General features: G+C 30.6%; 1 protein-coding gene across 4 annotated transcripts in view; it reads left to right on the top strand.

The window, feature by feature from the left end:
* si:dkey-24p1.6 overlaps positions 1 to 20,955 on the top strand; it is a 30,779-nt gene extending 9,824 nt beyond the window's left edge. The window contains exons 8-23 of one of the 4 annotated variants that reach the window (XR_012390530.1): positions 655 to 775; positions 870 to 1,013; positions 2,235 to 2,434; positions 2,879 to 3,058; positions 6,429 to 6,548; positions 7,471 to 7,611; positions 7,786 to 7,848; positions 10,487 to 10,660; positions 14,074 to 14,247; positions 16,494 to 16,609; positions 18,278 to 18,368; positions 18,457 to 18,541; positions 19,113 to 19,207; positions 19,468 to 19,595; positions 19,674 to 19,776; positions 20,528 to 20,869. Coding sequence is in view for 2 of the 4 variants with exons in the window: in NM_001423261.1 (NP_001410190.1) it covers positions 655 to 775; positions 870 to 1,013; positions 2,235 to 2,434; positions 2,879 to 3,058; positions 6,429 to 6,548; positions 7,471 to 7,611; positions 7,786 to 7,848; positions 10,487 to 10,660; positions 14,074 to 14,201; positions 16,526 to 16,609; positions 18,278 to 18,368; positions 18,457 to 18,541; positions 19,113 to 19,207; positions 19,468 to 19,595; positions 19,674 to 19,776; positions 20,528 to 20,656 (1,986 nt within the window). In the remaining 2 variants the exon portion in view is untranslated. Of the gene's footprint in view, positions 1 to 654; positions 776 to 869; positions 1,014 to 2,234; positions 2,435 to 2,878; positions 3,059 to 6,428; positions 6,549 to 7,470; positions 7,612 to 7,785; positions 7,849 to 10,486; positions 10,661 to 11,407; positions 11,498 to 14,073; positions 14,248 to 16,493; positions 16,610 to 18,277; positions 18,369 to 18,456; positions 18,542 to 19,112; positions 19,208 to 19,467; positions 19,596 to 19,673; positions 19,777 to 20,527 lie in introns of those variants that run through there. The other 3 variants (NM_001423261.1, XR_012390531.1, XM_073923091.1) reach the window with 3 other exon arrangements.
* Positions 20,956 to 25,875: the final 4,920 nt, after the last annotated feature.

A 25,875-nucleotide genomic window follows, 5' to 3' on the forward strand; every position in this document is an offset into this window, starting at 1 on the left:
TTTGTATTTTTTATTTTGTTTTTTAAATATTATTTTGTAATTTTATTTTTCTTTCTTTATTTTTTTATTTCATATTTATGTAGTATTTATTATTAATAATATTATTATATAGTTTTTTGTTATTTATTTATTATATATTTTTTATTTATATTACTTTTTTGTATTTTTTATTTTGTATTTTTAAATATAATTTCTAATTATTTTAATTTATTTTAATTTATTTAGTATTTATTTAGATATTTTTATTATTATTATTATTATTATTATTATTATTATTAGTATTATTATTATTATTATTGTTATTGATTTATTTTATTTTTATCTATTTATGTTTAGAGAAATTGGTCAAATCTAGTGGTGAAAGAGATTGAAAAAGCTTATTGAAACACCACAGTATTTTATGGCTTCAAATTGGTCAACATCATCAAAATATTTTTCTTCTAAATATGCCTGACAAGACATTAATAATATAACACTGAAGGACATTTTATTTAGTAAATGTGTGTATCTGTGTAAATAGTAAACATGTATGATAGTACTTTATTTGCCTCAGAACTAAACCAATAAAAATGCTGGATTGCACGTTTTGATTCTTATACAAAAATCTATTTTACTCCATTGTACTAAGCATAATAATATCATACACATTCCCAGGCTGAGATTCACCTTCCTCATGTATTATCAAAAGTCAATATAACCGGCTGGTTCCAGTCTTGTCAGAACTTCAGATCAGAACTTGAGCTCTTTTCCTCTCTCACTGGAAGGAGACCTTCAGGTAAATATCACAAGTGTCCACTAGCTGGCGCTATGGATCATTATATGTATTTAATTGTGTATAGTTACAGTATGTTTTGTGTGTTGAAATGCAGACTGCTGTTTAGACCCATACACTGAGCTGCTACTGAATCACAGCACAGTGAACTCAACAGAGCAGCTCATGCTCTTCCAATCATCAGCTGATCCTTATAGAAGAGCAGTTGTACAGATGACTAAACAACTCGCACAGAAATCTGGTAAGATTGAAAAGATTAAACAGTTAAGTGTGTGATATATACAGTACACCACCATGCAAAAGTAATAAATAGTAATAATGCTATTATTTAGCAAGGTTGCATTAAATTAATCAAAAGTGATATTTAAGTATAACGCTTGTAAACGCTTACATAATTTTTTAAGATTAAGTTTTTCTTTCTTTCTTTCTTTCTTTCTTTCTTTCTTTCTTTCTTTCTTTCTTTCTTTCTTTCTTTCTTTCTTTCTATTATTTATTTAGTTAATCATTTATTTTCTTTCTTTCTATTAATTGTTTATTTAAATATTTATTTTATTTATTTATATATCTTTCAATTTATTCATTTAATTATTCATTTATTATTACTTTCTATTTAATCATTGCTTTTTTTCTATGATTTAATTTTATTTATATTTCTTTGTTTATTTTAACTTTCTTTCTTTCTTCTATTATTTATTCTTTTTTTTCTCTTTTTATTTTTTATTTATTTAATCATTTTTTTTCTTTTTTCTATCTTCCTGTCTTTCCTTTTATTTTTTTAATTTAATTATTCTTTTTTTATTTATTTACATTTGTTTTTCTTTGTTTTATTTTAATTCATTCTTTCTTTTATTTATATTTATCCATTAAACTATTCATTTTTTATCAATTATTTTTTGTTCTATTTATATATTTTGATTTTATTTTTTGTTATCTGTGTTTTTTTCCTATTATTTGTGTATGTAATGTTTATATGTATGTGTGTGTGTATATATATGTGTGTGTGTGTGTGTGTGTGTGTGTGTGTGTGTATATGTGTGTGTATATATATATATATATATATATATATATATATATATATATATATATATATATATATATATATATATATATATATATATATATATATATATATATATATATATATATATATTTTTTTTTTTTCAATGTCATCTTTTTTTAATGGTTTTGTTTGGAAATTTATATTTCTTTTATATATCTATCTTGCTTTATATTTTTTATCTTTTTATATATTTATTAGGTTTTTTTCCTATTTATGTTTTTGTTTATTTTTTTATTTATTTCTATCTTTTTGTCTTTTTTTTCTTTGTTTATATTCTAGATTTATATCTATCATTATGAACCGTCTCTTTAAATCATTCTACAGACCACACTTATGAATTCAACAAATAGTTCAACATTTAAATGTACTTCCCTCCATATATTGAGTCGTTTGTTATTATAGGCAGGCTGAATGAAACAACAGTGGGTCGGAAACTGTATGCTCTAGTCCTCCGTAGGATCAGCAGAGCTCACAATACGAAGGTTTTCACCAGGGTGATGCCTTTGCTGCTTCAGTCTGGCTGTTTGGGAGATTATAGAGCATTACATCTGTCTTCAGTGCTCTACAGCACTGGATTCACAGACAAGAGACAAACCTACAAGGTGTGTGTTTTGGGTTTAATGTGACGGTTGCTTTAAAAATGCATTCAATAGTAGCCAGGTTTCCATCCAAAAGAGAAAAAAAATCCCAAATACGAATTAACCGCAACTTGTTAGAGTGGCTCACTGTAGTATTGGTAACCTAGCAAGCAACAGTAAACAAGTCAATAATGGAGACAGCTGACTGATAACATACACTAAATTAAGAGTTTGTTCAGCAAATGTGTTTCCATCTCCCGTTATACCCCAAGTCCAAAACCACCTCAACCGATCGTAAAAAGGTTTTTAGCAGTTTAAGGGACTTTTGTTTGAAATTTGCCATTTTCATCACTCATTTCTCATGCAATACTTCAAAATGTGCATTAAGACGGTGCAATGGAAACCCAGCTACTGTGATGTAATGAATGAGTGATCATTTGACTTGTGAGCTGATGTGTGCTTCTGCAGGCTTGGCTGTTGGCTCTGTTGGCAGCTCAGAAAGACTGGAGACTGGCACTCATGCGTTTAGGCCACATGCATCATGTTGGTGATCTGGAAGTGACCGCTGATCGTGACCTTTCCTATGCCTATTACATTAACATTGCAAGACAAACCAGCGTGGATCAGAAGAATCCCTCTGCACAGCAAGTTAGACTTTTAAAAAAATTATTTATTCATTTATTACAGGCTTCACATTTTTACACTATCTCTAAACTGAGAAACTTGCGCATTCCAAAATTGAAAAAAAAATTGTAAGGCGTGTCGGTCTATATGTAAACTTTTCAGTTATTACCACACACTTTTTTTGGCTTAGTTGCAAGGAGGAAACACTATACTCAATGGGCAGGTATAAACCAGTGATTTATTAAACATACAGGGTGAACATCATAATTCAGCCACATTAGATTACATTTTGCGATTTTTCTCTCTCTTCTCTCCTTTTTCTGACCAATCACAATCATGGATCCCTGATCTCATGATATTGTTCACAATCTTATTTAAAGGTATAGTGTTTTTTTTTTTTTTTTGGGGGGGGGGGTTAAATTTGGAGTTATTAATTATTTTTTATTTTTTGAGTTTAACAAGACAATACATCATAGTATACAATACAACAAAGGAAAAATTACAGAGTGTCTTATTTTTCTTATTTTCCCACTATACCCTTGAAATAAAATAAATTAGAATGTATGAATTATAAACAAACATATCCTCTAAAAGAAATAATAATAATAAATTAAAAATAAAATACCAGAATTAAAAGAAATTGATAAACAATATAATAATAAATGAGCAAGTTTACGATAAAAGCAAAAAATAAATAAATAAAATAATAATAATAATAATAATAATTTAAAAAATAATAATTAAAAGTTCACATTAAGGAGTCAATATTTCCTCTTTTCAATTAATTACTGTTTATTAGATCTGATATCGACTAAACAAGGTAAGCCTTTGATATAGTCTAAAACAGGGTTCCAGGTCTTGTAAAAAGGTTTGAGAGATCCTGCAAGTAAACATCTTAATTTTTCAAGTTTTATGTAACTAAAAATTTCTCGGATCCACATGTCATGTGATGGAGGAATCACCTGTTTCCATTTGATAAGAATGGCTCGTCTAGCTAGAAGAGTAGAAAAAGCAATAACCTGGCGAGATGCAACAGTCAGGTCAACTCTCTCTGAAATACCAAAAAGCGCTGTCAAGGGGTTAGGGTCTAGATTTATGTTAATAGATTTAGTAAGTGTGTCAAAAACACTGGACCAGAAATGTTTTAATTGAGGGCAACTCCAGAACATATGAAGATGGTTGGCCGGAGACTGCTTACAACGATGACAGGCATCGCTTCTATCAGGGAAAATTTTAGCTAATTTGGCATTGGTTAAATGAGCTCTATGGAGTACCTTACACTGCATTAGGCCATGTTTGGCGCATATGGAAGAAGAGTGGACCATCTTTAAAATATCTTCCCATTGTTCTTCCGTAATAACAACACCAAGGTCATTTTCCCAAGATTCTTTGAGAGAAACTATAGGATTTTCATTAAGTGTACTTATTAAATTATAAATTGCGGATATTAAATGTTTCTGACCCGTATCTAAACTGACAAAATAATTTAAAGGTATAGTTAAACATTAGTTTTACTTTAAATTTCTCTCCCTACAAAATAATAAACTTTACATTTTACAAGTTGTCAGAGATCTTTTGCAATGAAAATAAATTAGGTTGGAGGAAATAAAGTACTGTACATTTAGCTTTACTGCATAAGCAAATAAATTACAGTACCTCAGGTAAACACATTTTAAATCAGAACTTAATATTGTTTTTAATTTGCTGGAGAATGCAAACGTTTTGTTAAGTTTGTGAGGGTAACATTAGTTTTGCCTGTGGAAAGATTTATTTTATTTATTTATTTTTTGCCTCAAAAAGCTGAAAATGTTCAGTAATTTAGCTAAAGTACTCACAGATTCTCAGGTGATATAATTTAGCAAGAAATCAGTTTTTTTTTAGGGAACCTTAAGGAGTTTTATGTATTTCTACAGTTCATTACCCCCAGCCCCATCCCCTAAAAAAAATCCCCAAATGTTTCCAAATCTTAAGTTTCTTTTTTTTCTGTTGATCAAAACATTCATTTTAAAGAACGTTTAAAAGTGGTTATCGCTTCAAAAGTAGGAAGAGCAATTGCTATAGACGTCGAGGGTTAAAGCTTTCTTCAAATTATCTTTTGCCTTCACAGAATACAGCAACTCCTACTGGGTGAGTGAAAACAATGACAGAATTTTCAGTTTTGTGTGAACTAGCCCTCAAAACCTGACTTGCGCTGAGAGGCACAAAACTCAAATACAGCAAATCTATTCTGTCTGATTTTCTTACAGATATTTTTTGAGTCATTGCTGGATTTTCATTGTTTTGAAATGACATCATTCATAAGAAACGTTCAAGGTTTTCTATGATTGCATGTTAGATGTAATGCCAATAGCAGTTATTCACCTTTTGTACAAGGCAATTTCTGTGTCTTTCTAATTAAGGTGTCATTGTCTCTCTAGATGTTTGTTGAGGTTGTACGTCTACAAAAAAAAAAAAAAAAAAATCCTTTGCAAAAATTCTTGAAAACTTGATGTAATGACAATAAATTGGGTTAGAGGAAATAGAAAGTACTGTACATTAGCTTTACTGCATGCGCAAATAAATTACAGTACCTCAGGTGAACACATTTTAAATCAGAACTTAATATTTTTTTTTATTTGCTGGAGAATGCAAACGTTTTGTGAGTTTGTGAAGGTAACACGTTAGTTTTTCCTGTAGATAAACGTTTTCGCCTCACAAAACTACTGAAGATGTTCAGTAATATTGCTGAAGTACATACAGTTTCTCAGGGGATGTAATTGTTTTGCAAGAGATCAGTTTTTTTAGAGAACCTTAAGGAGTTTTATGCATTATGTTTTATGTATACTATTTTCTCAACTTCAGGATGTAAATTAAACAACTAAATGCTTAGTTCATTCGCCCAACCTCCACCCCTCCCCAAATAACACAGATTACTTATCCTCAAGTGTTTGCAAACATTAAGTTTCTTTTTTTTTCTGTTGAACAAAAAAGATCTTTTAAAGAATGCTTGAACGTGGTTATCTCCTCAAAAGTAGGAATAACAATTACTATAGAAGTCAATGGTTAAAGGTTTCAGCTTTCTTCAAATTATCTTCTTTTGCGCTCAACAGAATAAAGCAAATCATGCTGGGTTTTTGAACAAGGGTGAGTAAACGATGACAGAATTTTCAGTTTTGTGTGAACTATCCCCCAAAACCTGACTGCTGAGAGGCATTAAAAAACGTAAAATATTTGTAAGGAAATCAGGCTGAATACATTCGCTGGATTTTTATTGCTTTGAAATGACATAATTCATAGGAAATGTTCAAGGTTTTCTATGATTACTTGTTAAAAGTAAGGCCAGTAGCAATTATACACCTTTTGTGCAAGGCAGTTTCAGTGTCTTTCTAAAAAACATTTCATCGTCTCTCTCTAGACATTTGTTGAGGTTGTACGTCTAAATGATGAAGAGACCCTGAAGGCTCAAACCAGTGAAAATGATGATCTGTTTCACTGGCTGAAGCTGCAGGCACGAAGTGGAGTGGCTGAAGCAGAGGTACCAGAATTCATAATGTGCAAAAATAATACCAATAACATGAATTATCTTGCACTGTTTTTATTTTATTTCTCTTACATGAATTCGATTTTGTGTGTTTTTAATATTTTATATAATACAAGAACTAATTTCAGACACAATAAGATTTCAATGTTTTATTTTTATTTTTTCCTAAGTGGTCTCCTGTTTACCAATGCTAAATTTATTTGTTAATAAAAAATCGAATTCATTGAATCACTCACAGTTTTATTTTCATGAATTTATTACTTGATCTTTTTAATAATAAAGATCATTTATCTGAAATTGTGGATATAATGAACAATTCTAAATTATTATTATTATTATTATTATTATTATTATATGTATTATTATTATCATTATTATATTTTTTATTCATTAGCAACCAATGGGTCATATGCTGTTGTTTCAATTTAGGCTATTTTAAAGTAGAATTAATTTATGTGATAGCAATTTAATTGTCATCATCGTTGTATTCACATCAGTCTTCAAATATTCAGAAATTATTCTAATATGCTGATGTGGAGATCAGCAATGTTTTTTATTTATTTATTTAATTTTATAATAATAATAATAATAATAATAATAATAATAATAATTATTATTATTATTATTATTATTATTATTATTATTATTATTATTATTATAAAATTAAATAAATAAATAAAAAACATTGCTGATCTCCACATCAGCATATTAGAATAATTTCTGAATATTTGAAGACTGATGTGAATACAACGATGATGACAATTAAATTGCTATCACATAAATTAAATTAATTTAATTTATTATTATTATTTGTTTATTTAATTTATTCTTTATTTTTATTTATTTAATTTATTATTATTATTATTATTATTATTATTATTAACTTTTTTCCTTTATTTATTTTCTTATTCATTAGCAAGCAATGGGTCGTATGCTATTCTGGGGTCAGCAAGGATTGTCCCCTGACATTCAGACAGCAGTGAAGCATTATGAGAGAGGAGCCATCAAACTCAATGACCCTGTTTCCATGTATGACTACGCCATTGTGCTCCTGACAGTCAGTATACTTCATATATACCCTGTTTGTATCTGATCTTGTGTTTAAAAAGGAAACAATATGTAATATGACCAGCAGAGGGCAGTCTTTCAAAGCATTTTGAGTTAATATTACTGAAGAGGAAGCTTGGAGGACAGTAAGCTTACTAAATATCACACTTGCTTCTGTTAACAGGGTCAAGGAGTTCAGAAAGATGTTCGCAAAGCTGTTACGTTCCTTAAGAAAGCTATAGAACAGGTAAATACATCAAATCCAATGTTGGGGGTCTACATGAAAGTGATTAGGGGTCTGTAAATAATTTATTTAAATTTAATGAAAATTACTAAAAATCTAAATAAACTAATCAAATTTAATAAAGCATTATTGATAATATTAAAATGTATAAAATAAACAGTTGGAAAATGATTCATGAGGTATTATAGTTAGACCAATGATGTAAAACCATGTATTTAAAAACTAGAAGAAACATTTATACATTTTAAATAAACTTAAACATGTCATCATAACAATGTTAAAATTATTAATTAAATTAATATAATTATTAATTATTAATAAAATTATTATTATTATTATTATTATTATTATTATTATTATTATTATTATTATTATTAATCAATATTTATTCATTATAAATGTATAAATAACTGTTGTTATGTCCTATCTAGTGGCCACGGCATATATCTTGCTGTAATTGACAGTAGTTACTTTACTTTTTGTAATAATATTAGTAAAATTACTTCACTAAAATTTATTTTAATACAGGAAAAATCCAAAAAACATTCTCACACACACACAAAAAAATTAATAAGATTTACTCAATTAAAAGTCTACTTACTATAATAATAATAAAACAGTTGTTCTACAGTATATACATATAAAGTATATTAAACACAATATTTATTTATTCATTTATTTAATGTAGTACTTTAGTCCTATTAGGTAAAAATTACCTAAAATTAAGTCTTAAACCAGTGCTTCTCAACCACATTCCTGGAGGACCACCAGCTCTGCACATTTTCCATGGCTGTTTCTCAATTCCAAGAACACAGAACGAGTTATCTCGGAAGAACAAACTCAGGAGACCGCGAGAACAGAAAATGCGTCCTGTGAGATATGAGCTGCGTTCTTCCCTGAGTGTTCCTGATGGTCACATGACCTTCATACTTTTTAATGGAAAATTATTTAAACATTTCAGCATTGGTACTAAGATTTACTGTTTTTTTTCCCCTTCTCATAATATATACTCTGCATAAAACCTTACAAATAAACGTTGCACAATATAAATAAAACAGATTTTACACGAATTTCAACAAATCAACACCCATAATGTGTTTATGCCTTTCATGCCTTTTTATGTTAATGTTTACAGTAACAGCTTCTTTTTTTTTGATGGTCTATTTGACTATTAGTAGACTGTCTGCTTAATATCTGCTGATACTGCTCCTTTAACAGACATTAACTGACTATAAGAAACTTTGCAAGTACATGTCAACAACACTAACCCTAGCCCCAACCTAATACTCTACTAATAATATAATGAGAATTACTTCACATGATGCAGTGCAACAAATTTAACAAACGGACCGTCAAAATAAAATGTGACCATGTTTACTTTCACAGTCTCATTTAAGGAAACTCCTGAGATAAATAAGATATATTTTACATTTTTGTTTAGTCATTTAGCAGACGCTTTTATCCAAAGCGACTTACAAATGAGGACAAGGAAGCAATTTACACAACTATAAAAACAACGAGTAAGTGCCATAGGCAAGTTTCAGGTATGCAAAGAAAGTGCAAGAAGCAAAACAGTAGTATTTTTTTTATGTAGTTAGTGGAGGGGTTAGAAAGGTAATTGCAGATTAGTAAGGAAAGTGGAGAATAAATAGTTAAGTTTTAAGTAGTTTTTTGAAGACAGCGAGTGACTCTACCGTTCTGATGCAGTTAGGGAGTTCATTCCAACAACTGGGCAGATTGAGCGTGAGAGTTCGGGAAAGTGATTTCTTCAATCTTTGGGATTGAACCACGAGGCGACGTTCATTCACAGAACGCAAGTTTCTGGAGGGCACATAAATCTGCAGAAGTGAGAGCAAATAAGAAGGGGCGCAGCCAGAAATCGCTTTGTAAGCAAACATCACAGCTTTGAATTCAATGCGAGCAGCAACTGGCAGCCAGTGCAAACGGATGAGCAGCGGAGTGACATGTGCTCTTTTAGGTTCATTAAAGACCACTCGTGCTGCTGTGTTTTGAAGCATCTGAAGAGGTTTGATAGAGCTAGCTGGGAGCCTGGCTAGTAGGGAGTTGCAATAGTCCAGTCTGGAGAGAAGGAGCTTGAACAAGGAGTTGAGCTGAACTTTCTCTGAGCTTTAATAATAAATCTATATAGAATGCTGCGCTTTCCACCTCCTAAATTCAGCTGCAATTAATCCTGGGACTTCTCGAGTGAGTTTTGCACTCAAGTCTGCATCGGTGCATCCTCTATCAAGAACACATCTGGGAATTTCACCTGTCCTCTGTTCTTGCTGTCTTGAGATTTGTAACTGAACTTTGGCAGTTGATGATGACGTTACACGAGATCATGAGGATCTCTGAAGAATGCATATTGAAAAACAGCCCATGTCTCCTGAACCAAACACACCTGATTCAGATCATCAGTTCATTAACACATACTGAAGGACCTGTTATGGGTGTGACAGACAAAGGAGACAATTAAAACATGCAGTGTTGGTGGCCCTCCAGGAACGTGGTTGAGAAACACTGATCTAGACAGTGAATGTTATCAGATGTAATGGATTCTCATGCAGTTGATGGTCTTGACTGATGTATTAACAGTCTGTCACTCATCTGCCGGTCTGTAAGTGGTTTTTCCATCTGCCAGGGGTCTGTTCCCGCTCTCACCGCTCTGGGCTGGTACTATGAGCAGTATGAGAAGGATTACGAGAAGGCTGTACATCTGTGGGAAGAAGCTGATGCTAAAGGTCATGCAGACGCTGCCATGAATCTGGGCGTATTCCACTCACAGGGTCTTTATCCTGGACAGCCTGCAGACCCGGTAAATACTTGCATTATTGTGTGCTTTAATAATGTATTGTGTGTCTTATTAATCCGTAAAGATATATATATATATATATATATATATATATATATATATATATATATATATATATATATATAAAGGTTATAAAAGATAATCATTTTTTTAATTATATGTAAAAAATCAATATTACACTGCAGTCTGAGATACTTGATTCTGATTGGTCAGCCATTACATTCCAAAGTATGTTTTTCCCTGATAACTGACTATAAGTGAATATGCTCATATCCATATTCATATGCTTATGTCACGTCACTGTTACAGTTTAGCTGTTACTTTATTGTTCCTGTGCCTTAATAAAATGTAGGTTAGTTTATGCTCCATTCAGCCATTTTTGTTTCTTAAATTAAAGATTTAATAAACTATTACCATTTAGGACCTTGTTTTGTGGCTAATTTTGTGGTGTAATAAGCAGGATGAAGTACATAGATACAGTGTTTTTTCGCAGAAAAAAAAAATACATTTGATGGTGGGATGCCAATAAACCAATCCGGAGTTATGTTAGGGATTAAGTATATTCAGACGGTTGTTATCGCATAATAAAGCTCGACTGGATTATCGGTAGCCCAAAGCAGAAAACTGTTGTATAAGGTTTATCTTGAGCCATCCTGGAAATACTTTTCCTGCTTATTACATGGCTACTTGCCACAAAACATAACAGTTAAACACAAAGCATTGTTTTGAGATGTAATATTTTTGTCCCAGAGATGGGTTGCAGCTGGAAAGGCATCTGCTGCATAAAACGTGCTGGATGGGCGACCCCAGATTGATGGAGGGACCAAGCCGAAAAGAAAATGAATGAATGAATGAATGTAATAGTTTATTAATTCTTTAATTAAATGCAAAGCTGACAGAAACAAAAGAGCTGATGGAGTATACACTAACCTGCACTTCAAGTCACAAGATAGCGCCAAAATGTCAAAAACCGTGGCATGATAAACAAGCAGCTGAATATGAATGTTGATGTAGGTACATGGATGTGAACATTGATGGTCAAAAGGAATTGAAGTTCTTGGATCAGTATGCGTTATTTAGCAGTTGTTATCTCGGAATATCATATCTTGGAATGATGCGACTAACCAATCAGAATAGAGTTTTCCAGACAATCTTGTAATTATGTCAGATAACAACTGCTGAAAATAATAACACAGACTCATGGGTATTTCAACTCCTCTTTATCATCAGATAATGCGTCAAAATTCATATTTATTTGCTTGTCTAACATGCTGCTGTTTTTGACTGTTTGGTGCCATCTTGGGACTGAATAATATGTAGGTTAGCGTATGCTTCCATTCAGCTGTCTTTTGTTTCTGTCAGCTTTGCTTTTTAATTAAAGATGTAATAAACCTCTGTTTTCCAGTTTTGTGATAAGTAGACATGTTATAAGCAAGGTTATTATAGTTAACGAAAACTAAAGTTTTAAATAATTGTTGTTAACTATAATAAAAATGAAAACGAGAGTTTTTCAAAAAACTAGAACTAACTGAAACTGTATTGTGTACATGCAAAACTAACTAAAATTATAGCAAAAACCTCCTTCGTTTTCATTTTTTTAAATGTTATTAATACATAATCTTAGGCTGCGTCCGAAACCACCTACTACTCAGTAGGTACTGAATTTAAATTTAAACGTACTCCTCGGCCATTAGAAAAGTTTGTTCTATTCAGTATGAATATGAAAAGTATGATTGGAATTTAGGCGTACTACACCCGGCATTTTGTCATGGTCACATGACCTACATGTGTCATTTGCGTCGCTTCACACCCATTCATGAATTCTCTTGCGGGGCATCATGGGATAGTGCAGCATGCATGGGATGCGCACTTCAGAATCTCACCGAAAGTAGTAAGACATCCGGGTACTTCTCGCATACTGATTTACGAATTCTATGAGTTTAGAAATACTACTCGGCTTGCATACTGATTTTAGCGTAATGAATAGTATGCAAGCATGCGGTTTCTGATGCAGCGTTACTGTACGCCTTTTAGAAATCTAATTCACGCTGCAGGTGTTTGACCGTATGGCACCTCAGAGTCTGTAATCCTGCTGCCATTGGCCAGATCAAACCGGTTCTTCTACAGTCATCCTTGCTGTTGCTTCCGCGACTAAAACAACGAGTGGACATGACCGCAGTACGTTGACAATGGGTTTTATCTCTGTATCGCGATCACGAATTAATCTTTTTAGCTGGATCTTCAAAGTGAACAGGTTGAACTAGTTCACCTAATCGAACTGAATCATTTGAAATGACTCGCGTCTCCAGTAAGCACTTATCCATAAACTGCTTACTTTTTAACAGGCCTAATACCACCCTCTGACTCTAAATAATCCAATATATAGTCTCATTCAGTTATTAGAACAGTAACGTTACTCTGAGATCAAATTGAGAAGCGGTGAACCGATAATACAGCGCATGCGGGATTCAGTGAACTAAACCTAAACAGTACATGAAAGCCTGCTGTGACTGAACTAAACTTGAACACCATCATCGCTGGTAAACAGAAGGCCTAATGTTAAATAAAAGGATCTGGTGAAACGTAAGTTTATTTCATAACAGAAAGTCGTAATGGAATTTAAATAAGTTAATCATGCTTCAGTTGGGTTGCAGAATTTTACTGCAAGACATTTTCAGATCATGTTGATATTTTAACTGACTGAAATTGCTTTTGTTGACTACATAATTTGAATATGTTGAGTCCTAACATCAGCAGTAAATATCTGAACTTCCCATCACTACTGTGTAGCTAACCTCAGAAGCAGCCTTGCACACATTCCTTAGGGCTGCTGGTGGGCTCTTGTATTTGAAATTGAGGATGGGTAGATGGTAGTGGTTGATGGTTGTGGTCATGTGTGCTTTGAATACATATTTAAAAAAATGTATGGCTGAGTTTTTATTATACAATATTTATTCTGATGATTTTAAATCTTGCACCTAACAAATATCCTTACTTAGAAAAAAAAAAACTAATACTGAAACAAATAAAAACTAAACTAAAACTAAGCAATTTCAAAATATAGAAACTAAGAAAAACTAAATTTACCTCAAAAATCTAAATAAAACGAACTGAATTTGAAAACAAAGTCAAAACGAAATAGAAACTAAAACTTATAAGGAATCTATTACTCTTATAACCTTGGTTGTAAGTAGGATTAAGTTGTTGTTTTTGCAGAATAGGTTCCTTCGGTCAGTCAGACTTAACTCTGTGATAACAGCCACCTCGATGTACTCTATTTCTCCCTAGATCTTTACATTTTCTTACTTTTTTAAAACTTTTTTTTATTGTTTTAAAACTTATTGGAATGCTCTCATTATTTCTCTTTTGTAAGTATTATACGTATGGACTTATCTAATGTGGACTCTTTTCATCAGTTCAAAGGGTATAAGTATTTTCTGAAGTCAGCTCAGAGAGGACTTTTATCTGGTGGCATTGAATTGGCTGATATCTGGATTCATGGACTCCCTGGTCAAGTTGCTCGACGTCCATCAGACGCTGTTCTGTATGTATCTCAAAATACTTGTTCATCATAATATAACACTGTTATTGTTAGTCTACACGCAATATATCAGTGTGCACTTGTTCAGTCAGTATGAACTAGCAAGATCCCGATTCTGCCCACAATCCCATACATCAGTGGTTCCCATAGTGGGGGTCGCATGACAATGAGAGGGAGTCGCTTAGTGATTTCCAAAAATCGAATAAACTAATAAACTTTTGAAATGACCATTGTTAATCCACAACCTACAGAAGATAAAACTAGTTGCATTAAAATACATGCAAATATATATATTTTTCCATTCAATTGGTGTGTTTACGTTAGATTAACAACACTGCAATAGTGTCATTTGCAGCAGATGGATTTTATGTCACCAGCCTAAACTTTGACACCTTTATGGCAATCAGGTACATTTAAAATAAACACAGGCCACAACTGTACATGGAAGATGATCTCTGAGAGGCAGTCTCTAAAATTAAACCAAGAAAACACTTGGGATGTAACTTAAACTTTGTGCCCACCAGTCTCATTAGGTGAGGTTAACATTAAATAATAATAATAATAATATTAATAATAATAATAATAATAATAATAAAAAATGATAAGGTTGTGTTGTCAGTATGCTTGTGTTTACATTGGGTGTGTGTGTGTGTGTGTGTGTGTGTGTGTGTGTGTGTGTGTGTGTGTGTGTGTGTGTGTGTGTGTGTGTGTGTGTGTGTGTGTGTGTGTGTGTGTGTGTGTGTGTGTGTGTGTGTGTGTGTGAGAGCCATTGCATGCAACGCTTGTATGATCATAACTACTTTTATTTAACTGCTATTATATCTTTTTATCTTTAAATGAAATAATAATAATTGTTATTTTTGTTTTAATATGATGATGATTTCTTCTTCTTCTTCCTCTTCTTCTTCCTCCTTCCTCTTCTTCTTCTTCTTCCTCCTTCGAGGTTTATTGTATTTTGTTTCTTTAATTGCACAGGTTTTTTTTTTAATTGCGAGGTTTATTGTTGCTTAATTTTTATTTTAGCTGGTTGATTATTATTATTATTTTTTATCATTATTATAGCATTGCTGCGATATTTGTTCTTTAATAATAATTATTTCATAGAAGGTTTTTAGGTTTGTTGCTTTATTTTTATTTTAATTGGTTGATTATTATTATTATTGTTGTTGTTCTAAACAAAAATAACAATAATTAAAAATATTATATTTTATATAATTACTTTATTTTTGTTATAAAAAGTATAAAAATGTAGTAGTAGTTGTAGTAATAATAGTCATATGATTAATAACAATAATAATAATAATAAGAGATTTTTGTGCAATTTAAAGAAACAAAAATACATATTTAAAAAATTTGTAAACCATTTATTTAAGATTACTGGTAGTCCATTATTAATTATTTATAAAATCTTTCTTTTAACTATACAAAATTTACCTTGAATTAATAAAAAACAAACTTTTATTTTTTGTAATTAATACATTTTGTTTACAATTATTCTTAAATTATATAAGCAATAATAAATTGTTATATTTGTTTCTTTTAAAATTAAATAAAAATAATTCAATTAGGTTTATTGTGGCTTCATTTTTTAATTTATATTCGTTGTTGTTTGTCATTTTTATTATTTATTATTATTATTATTATGAATAACTATTGATTATATAATTAATTTTAGCGTTTGTGGTTACATTATTCTTTTTGTTATTAATTTATTACATTTTATTCTTTCAGTGTTTTGGAGTATACTATTATGAACACATAAACCTTAATTTGATTTCACATGAACTTTGTGTACAAAATCAAGTTTTTAAAGGGATAGTTAACTCAACTAAAAATTCTGTCATCATTTACTCTCTCTTCACTTGTTCTAAACCTGTTTGAATGTCTTCTGATGAGCACAAAAGAAGATCCTTTAAAGGAGTGGTCCTCAAACTGTGGTATGTGTACCACTAGTGGTACGCAGGCTTCCTTCTAGTGGTATGTGGAGGAATGAAATATGTCATGTACATGCAACTCACATTTCAAAATTTATCAAAAATGATGTATATAATTTGACACATTATAAAACATTGGGTCAAAAATGTAACTAAAAAACGCAAACCAACTGTTTTCCCATACTTGACTCAAAATTGATTGAAAGCAACTAATTTTATGAAGTGAATGATATCAGTGTTTCTCTGCATCTGCTGAAGGATGTTGATGATACATTGTACAAGTTTAATCTGGTAAATGAGATTCACTCTTATTTCACCACTGGACTGTTTTTAAGTCAACATTTTACTATTGTAATTATAGGAAAGGTGTGTATTTTTTTCTTTTACTTGTAGGTGGGTTAAATGGGCGTCTGAACAGAATGGGCATCTGGGAAGAGTCTTACGGAAAGGACTGAATGCTTATTTCAGAGGAAACTGGTAAACCTTTGTTTAAGCTGTACATGCAGTCTACTGTACTTGTATGTTTAAAATATTAGCTTACACCGTCAAAAAACAAAACAAAAACTATATTTCAGATTTTACAATTTATACTGAATTTGACTAATATTTTCTGATTGTTTTACCTGTATAACCACATTCAGAAGAGGACAATTGATAAAAAAACAAATTAAATGCTTTTATTCTAATTATTAAATTTTTTTATTATTATTATTATTATTATTATTATTAGATTTTAAGAACATTGCTATTACATTGGTTTATTTTTATATGAAATAATAATAATTGTGTGTGTGTTTTTTAATTGGTTGTTGATGATGATTATTATTATTATTTATTATTATTATTGTTATACCATTGCTGTGATATTTGTATAATAATAATAATAATAATAATAATAATAATAATAATAATAATAATAATTTTATATAAAGTTTTTTAAAGTGTATTTTTTATTTTAATTGGTTGTTTATTATTATTGCTATTATTAATGATGATGATGATAATAATAATAATAATAATAATAATAATAATAATAATAAATAATCATCAACCAATCAAAAACAAGAATAAAACACTGTTATTATTATTATTATTATTATTATTAATATTATTAATATTATTAGTATTCATTCATTCATTCATTAATTTTGTTGTTGGCTTAGTCTCTTTTTTAATCTGGGGTCGCCACAGCAGAATCAACCACCAATAATATTATTATTATTATTATTAATATACCATTGTTGTGATATTTGTTCAATAATAATAATTTTATTATAATTTTTTTTCGGTTTATTTTTGCTTTTTATTTTAATTTTATTTGGTTGTTTATTACTATTATTATTATTATTTATTATTATTATTATTATTATTATTATTATTATTATTATTATTATATTAAAAAATAACATTAAAATAATTTTATTATGTTTTTGAGGTATAAAAATGTAGTAGTAGTAGTAGAAATAATAATAATAATAATAATAATAATAATAATAATAATAAGATATTTTTTGTGCAATTAAAGAAACAAAAATAATTTTTTTAAGGTTACTGGTAGTCCATTATTAATTATTGATAAAATCTTTCTTTTAAATGTACAAAATTGACCTTGAATTAATAAAAAAACAAACTAAATTTTTTTTGTAGTTAGTACATTTCGTTTACAATTATTTTTAAATTATAAAAAGCAATTATAAATTATTTTATATTTGTTTCTTTTAAAATTAAATAAAAATAATTTATCTAAGTTTATTGTGGTTTTATTTTTTTATTTAATTGTTGTCGTTGTTGTTGTTGTTGTTATTATTATTATTATTATCATTATTATTACTATTTATTCGATAATTAATTTTATCGTTTATAGTTATAAATAATAATAAAAATAGTAATATAGCTTTTTATTCTTTCATTATTAACTATACATATTTGACTTTTGACATTACTTTTTCAGGCATTGATCTATAATTCCATAATATTAAATTACAGTTCATTTTACAGTATATTAAAGTACAGTGCTTTTAACCTTTTTTTTTTTTTTTTTTTTTTAACACACTTTGTAAGGATGCTGAAAAGACGGTTTTTGTTTATAGTGTCTTTTCTCTCTCTCTCTCTCTGTGTGTGTGCGTGCGTGCGTTATTTTTCCAGGATGATGTCTTTGATTTATTATGTGATGGCTGCAGAGAGTGGTTTTGAAGCGGCTCAGTTTAATGTAGCGTACCTGTGTGAACTCAACTCCGTGAGTCTGTTAGAAACACAAGCTTTACTTTCAGCTTAACATCTTCCCTCCACTGCCTCGCTCTGACGGATGATTTATATTTCAACAGGTCTCTCTGGATCCTGCACTTGCCACTCGCTGCATGTTAAGATATTATAATATGTCAATACAAGCTCAAGATCCAGTTCCTTATGGTAATTATGTTTCCCATTAATTGTATTTTATTATCTCCCCCTAGCCCAACCAACCCTAAACCCAACCATTACAGTAATGTATAAACAGATCTGGAGTCTTCTCTGTTAGTATAGCTCATTAACCATGTGGCTGATGAGTAGTAGGCACAGAATGCCCCTTTTGGCCCATACCTACCAGCTGATAACCACTGATAACGCCCATTCAATGGAGTGATTACATTCGAAGTGGGTGATTATCATCAATATTTTACTTCTACAACACTATTACTACTAGTACTATTATTACTACTACTACTGCTAATAATAATAATAATGGTAACAATAACAGTTATAAAGTAGCAGAAGTATTTTATATATTTAGTATTTTTAATGTTGTACTTTAGTAATACAAAAGTTTATTATACAAAATAATTTAATGATCACTATCCTAGATCTAAAGATCTTGTGAAGCGTTTGTGTATGTTCGTGCGTGCAGTTGCGCATTCTTGTGTCTGGTGTCCAGTTGCTGTGTTTTTCTTCTGCCTCCTGGAGCTCAGTCCTCCCTGTCTGCATGTGTTTGTTTCTCTCTCAGCTTTGATCCGGACAGGAGATCTGATCTATGGAGAAAACCAGCATTCTGAAGCAGCACAGATGTACAAGCGAGCAGCTCTCAGGAATGAACCACAGGTACGGCTCACCTGCGCCATGCAAATCTGAAGTTCACTTGAAAAATAAACTGCTTCATTGGCATTGATCATCACATAATACACCTGGAACATCCATGGAGATATTTCATCCACAAAAAGCCTCTTGATTGAGAAAAAAGATCTTTAGAATGTAAAAACAGAAATAAATTAACAAAATAAAAATAAAAACGTACTGTATTTTTTATTATTCTTAGTTTTTTTTCATGCCATTCCCTCATATGTGATTTTCTGACTCCTCAGGGCTGGTATAATCTGGGTCTGCTCGTCCAGAATGGAGCGTCTCTGCCCTTTAGTGTCCTTTCTGAGCTTCATTTACTGCACCTTCACCTAAGAGACAGACAGAAGCTTCTTTGCGCCCTCTTCCAGAGGTAAAACAACACCATTCAGACATTATTAGCTCAATACAGCTCAACAATTATACTCTTTATTATCTGTCCTGTCTATAGATGTAGAGAAACCAACAGCACTGATGCATACTTGCCCTGCACACTGGCTCTGTTCAGCGCACACCTACAGTCTTTACAACTACATCAGGACATCGCTATAAAGGTTCGTCCATATATAATGTTTAATTTTATAATTTATTTAGAATTTTGTTATTTTATGATTTTTTTTAAATATTTGCTTTCATTACTTAAGTTTATTTCTTTTATTCAAATTTGTATTTTAATTTTTTTATAAAATTTTATTTTATTTTCAAATTGTATTTAATTATTTTTATTTTATTAATTCATAAATTGAATAATATATTTTACTACACTTTTTATTTATTTAATTAAAAGAAATGGGGAAATAAGGACAATAAATATTTTGATTATTTTTATGTATTGAATTAAATTTTAGTTTATTTAAAAAAGCATTTAAATTAGTTTTTGTTTATTTATTATTCAACATTTTAATTGAAATAATTTTAAAAGGAAATAAATATAAAAATTAAAATATTTATTATATTTAACTAAATATTTACTTTGTTAAATTAAAATAATAAATATTTTACTTAAAGTAAATAATGTTATTTAATTGTAATTTTGTTGTATTTTTTACAATTAAAATTAAATTGTATTTATTTGTTTTATTATATTTCTTTTATTTTAATTAAAGTAAAAAGTAAATAAATATTGTATTTAATTAGTTTGCATTTTAAATTGCATTTGTTGACTTCCTGCATGTATGATTTGAAAGCATGGAGAATGTTTTGTCTTTTAAAGCACATTTAAAAAAAGTCAACATAATGATTATTTACAATGATTTCTCTGACAATAGAGTAAATATTTAATGACTGCCTTCTCTGTTTTTGAAGCTCCTTGCCACCGTTTCAGCCGCTGTTGGGACTTTATCTTTTCTATTCGGACTCTTTAAATGGAGGACGACAACTTTTCAGCAAACATCAGCATCCAGACAGAACCAACAACAACAGGAGGACGACTAATGAAGAAAACCACTAGTTAACTTATTTTAAATCATCACAAATCTTTAAGGTTTCCCTCTTTATGAAAAGCGCTTGTTTACAATACTATTTAAATTAGGAAATCTTATTATTTTAGCCCTGACTTTGAGAAATTGTGCATTTTGTATTCCTCAATGCACAATGTCATTTTAAAGCATAGCATCATTTTACATTAAACTGAATGTTGTTTTAATATAACGGATTCACTTTTGACTCTTTTAAAGAAGCTTTCCTAAATGAATCCCATGCCCTCATACAATATACTTGTTTACTTTGCTTTTTAATCCTCGTGTTTATGCCATCAAGGAATACACAGTGAAATAACCTGAACTTAAAAGCAAAATTTTACATTTTAAAACTGCAACTGTTTATCACACATTATTTTATTAGGTAAACTTTTATTTTATTTTAATAGCCCCATTATTCTCTAAAGAAAGGGATTACTGTGAAAATGTCCAAAGAGCTGAATTATTTAATAACCACAACAAAAAAATATTTGTAATAATCAGCAACCACAAATTAGCATATTTAAATTAAACTATCTATCATGCTCAAAATCTGCTCTAATGAAGAATTAAATAAACATGGAGTTAAAATGACCTGAAAATGAGTAAAATGTTCAGCAGCATCATTATTTGAGAGAACTATCGCTTTAAAATATGTATTTTTCATCCAATTATCCAATGACCCAATTTTGCTCTTTAAGGTTTTATTAAAGTCATAGTTCTGTCATCATTTACTCATTCTTCACTTATTTCAAACCTGTTTCACTTTCTTTCTTTTGTTGAACAGAAATAAGATATTTTGAAGAATGTTGGAAACCGGTAACCATTGACTTCCATAATAAGGAAAACAAATACTATGGAACTCAATGGTTACCAGTTTCCAACATCCATCTTTTGTGTTCGAAAGAATAAAGAAACTCATAAAGGTTTGGCAACACTTAAGGGAAAGTAAATAGTGATAACTTTTTTTAAAATGCAGATATAACATGAAGATATTTTATACGTGTAGACCATTTTGAGCAATGTAAACAATAAGAATGCTAATTTCACACTTATTTCCTGCTTTACATTTTTAGTTTTTATAGCTTCTGAGTATCCAAAAAGGTCCACATAATGATAAATAATTTTAAAACGGCTGTTTTAATGTGAAAATATGATTGAATTGTCACTTGTTACAGTTATGAAATTGTATGATAGCAAGCAGGAACTGTTCAAGGGCCATTGGCATCACCACATTGAAATGGTCCTCAGCTAAAGCGGAATAATTAATAAAGGACAGGCTTTTGTGTCCAATCACATGCCTAATTAACCTAATAATTATTTTGTTTAAAATTTTGTTGAAAAAAATGTTAACTGTTAAACTGCACTTTGAAATTATTAGTATTTTTTTATCCCAAGCTAATAATTTTTTTGTCTTCAACTTTAACTAGAGACATATGTACTGTCACGAGAGACATATGTACAGTACTTGTCAAAGACAAAATTAAGATAAAATTAATTATTAAAATCATTGTTTAAAAATGTTGAAAAAACTAATTTGTTAAAAAAAAAAAAAAAGAATGGGAAAAAAATCTCAAAGCTAATGATTTTTTTTTTATTTTTACTTTAAAGGGCACTTTGATGAAAATCATCTTTTGTAAGCTGTTTGGACAGAACTCTGTGTAGGTATAGTGTGTCCACTGTCAAATTGGGGTGATATAATCACAATAAGTTTCTCTTTTAATTTTTTTTTATTTTGTTATTTATTTTTTTATTTCCTGAGGTTAAAATAGGACCCAAATCCTTCCCATTTTGAGATCGACCGCAACATGAATAGGAGTGTGGTTTCCCCACCCATCGAATTGATTGACAGCCATGTATTAACATGTCTCCGTAGTAACACGTATAATCATATCAACAAGACAGGACGTGTGCAAAGCAACCGGGATTAAAAGATCTGTTCAGTTCTCTGTGATCATCAGTCATCATCAAATGTGATCAAGAATGAGTTTTACAAGTTTAAAACGGTTTTAAAACAGCGCATGTTTGTAATAAAGAAAGTCAAATCGCTGACTGTCGAAATGTTGAAAAGCTGACATTTCCCAGATTTAAAAAGGTGTAATAAAGAATCTGATGGGTATTTTGAGCTGAAACTTTACAAACACATTCTGGAGAAACAAAAAAATTTAATCTTAAAAAATGGTTAAAATTCATGCCCTTTAAAGAGCTAGAAAAATATTATGTATTGTCATCATGTCAAAGACAATATAAATAATTTATTAGAAGTTTAGTTATTATAGCTATTGTTTAAAAATGTGTTAAAATAAAAATCTTTTTTGTTAAACATCACTTGGGAATATTTGTAAAATACACATAAATAAAAATCCCAATGCTAATAATTTTGCTTTCAACTTAAAATATCTAGTAAAATATAATGTACTGTCATTGTGTCAACAGAAATCAGTTATTAGAAATTATTAAAACTATTGTTTTAAACGATGCGTTTAACAACACTTAATATTAATATTTGTAAAAGAAATAAATTGTCTTCAGCTTTATATTTCATTTTAAGAGGCCTCTCCATCATTTAAATAATCCGCATTTATTTAAAAATCTACATTAGCTAAGTTGAATTCCCATTAAACTTGTTGGCTTGTTTCTGACACCTGATTTCTTCAGAGAGCTGTGGATGTAGCACTTTGGTGTCTCAGGGCAAGCTCATTTTTCGCTCTCCTGGAGGTTTGGGGGTCCCGGCGGGGCCCGCTCTGACTGATGCGAACAGCAGGTGTTCAGCAAGCTGTGATGCGCCACACACTGCAGCGCAACGTTAATTAAAACAACACCAAAAAGCTGAGTAATCCCCTGACGGAGCCACTGCTGCACAGCGGGCACAGTATGTTTACATGGACATCACTCATCCAAAGTATTTACCTTTTCTGTATCTGTCCCAAAAATGAGGGTAAACATGCGAGTAAGTTTGTGTTTGTGTCTATACTGCACTTTAATAATGCGACTAAAATAAAGGGAAACTCCATGTCTTAAAATGATAGTTCACACACAAAAAAAAAATATTCGGTCACCATTTACCGTACTCTCCCTATTATTTCTTTTGTAAACAATGGAAGTTATTTTGAAGAATGTTAGAAAGCAGTAGCTATGACTTGGTACTTTTGTTTCTACTTTATTGATGTTAATGGCGGCTGAATGTTCCCAACATACTTCAAAATATCTGCGGGAAAGAAAGTTATGATAGTTTACATCCGCTTGATTTTAAGTAAATGATCAGAAAGTTGTTGTTTTCTTTTTTTTGTGGGGGTTTGTTTACTGAGAAGGAGATTAGTTGGATTAAAATACTGTACCTGACTACATGTTTTATAGCAATTTCAGAATTGTGAGTTCACCAAGGACGCCAGTAATGTAATTATTTGGGTTTTTTTTTTTTCCTAAAGAAGACACTATTCTATAGAATTTTCCATTCATGTTCACGATATGCATGTTATAGTACAGTACATACAGCGGGGAAAATAAGTATTGAACTCGACAGCATTTTTCTCAGAAAACATATTTCTAAAGGTTGAAATTTTCACTGGATGTTGGTAATATCCAAAGAAATCTATATAAATAAAACAAACATAATTAGTTTGCAAATGAAATTGTGTAATAAAATGAAATGACACGGGAAAAGTATTGAACATATGAAGAAAGGGAGGTGTAAAAATGTAGAGAAAGCCCAGACAGCAGCTGAAATCTGTAGTTCTTCTGCAACCCGCTGCCCTTCATCATTGTAAATTATTATTATCTGCTTCAGCCCAACGTTTACATTAGCAGGATGATGAAGAAACCAGGGTGGACAATCCAAGACAATCAATCCAAAACACAGTCAAGGAAACTCTCTAATGCTTTCAATGAAAGAAAATCAAGCTGTAGAATGGCCTAGCCAATCACCTGACTTGAATCCAATAAAAAGTCTAATTAAAGGTCAGATTTGATAGATGAGACTCACAGAACCATCAAGATTTGTACACTGTTGAAGTCTGTGGAAAAAAACTCACACCTGAGCAATGCATGTGACTTCATTCTCCTTATGAGAGGTGTCTTTAAACTGCCATAACATGACCTTCACAGTCATTTCTGTTGAGCACATGAACACAATGGCACATCAGCACTGTTTAAGAAAACGCTAAAAGGTTAGCGGGAAATCAATCGATGTCTACTGGTTTCAACCCACTTGAAAGGTGAGTAAATGGTGACAGGATATACATTTTTGTGTGAACTATTGCTTTAATATCTGAATATTGTTGTCCAATGTAAGTTGTTGTCCATAATTTATGCATTGCTTGTGTTTGCTTCACGTGTGTTGTAATTTACTCCAGGCACAGGCATTTTATGAAATATACTTCTAGAAATTGTCGGGGAATAAGTTGGGCTCAGCACACGATTCAATCAATGTAATAGCAAAGGAAACAAGTTTTAAAGCCCTCAACCACTGTGAAAAATTGCCCCAGAGCTGCCTTTTATATACAACTACCGAACTTCAGATTATGATGTTCATGACTTTAAAAGGCATCAGGGATATTTGGCACTTTTCACAAATTTGGTGAAAAAATAGGATTTGCAGCTTTTAAATGAAAGTCAAGTAAGTAAAAAGAGATGCTTAGCCTTTCAAAAATACTTTTCATTCATTCCAGGAGTTAAAAGTAAAGATTAGCATCATTATTTTGGCCAACATTGAATGTTGCTTTGCTGGAGTTATTGCTGCATTTTTCTGAATTGTACTGTAAATGTTCAAATAGTATTGGGATGAGTGGCACGGTGGCTCAATGATTAGCACTGTCGACTCACAGCAAGAAGGTCGCTGGTTTGAGTCCTGGCTGGACCAGCTAGTGTTTTTGTGTTAGGAGTTAGCATGCTCTCCCCATGTTGGTGTGGGTTTACTCCAGGTGCTCCGGTTTCCCCCACAATGCAAAGACATGCGCTAAAGGTGAATTGAATAAACTAAATTGTTCATGGTGTGTGTGTGAACGAGAATGAATGGGGGTTTCCCAGTATGAAAACAATGATGTCTGCAAAACTGTTGCAAACAATTTATTTGTGTTGAATTTAAAAAAATAAATTAAATTTAATAAAATTCTACTTCATTTTTCTGTTTAAATTCAGCCCAAATAAACTGTTTACAGCCAGTTAATGTAAAAAAAAAAAAAAAAAAAGAAGTAAATC

The sequence above is a fragment of the Danio rerio genome, chromosome 15 (genome assembly GCF_049306965.1).
Source record: "Danio rerio strain Tuebingen ecotype United States chromosome 15, GRCz12tu, whole genome shotgun sequence".
Taxonomy (NCBI): Eukaryota; Metazoa; Chordata; class Actinopteri; order Cypriniformes; family Danionidae; genus Danio; species Danio rerio.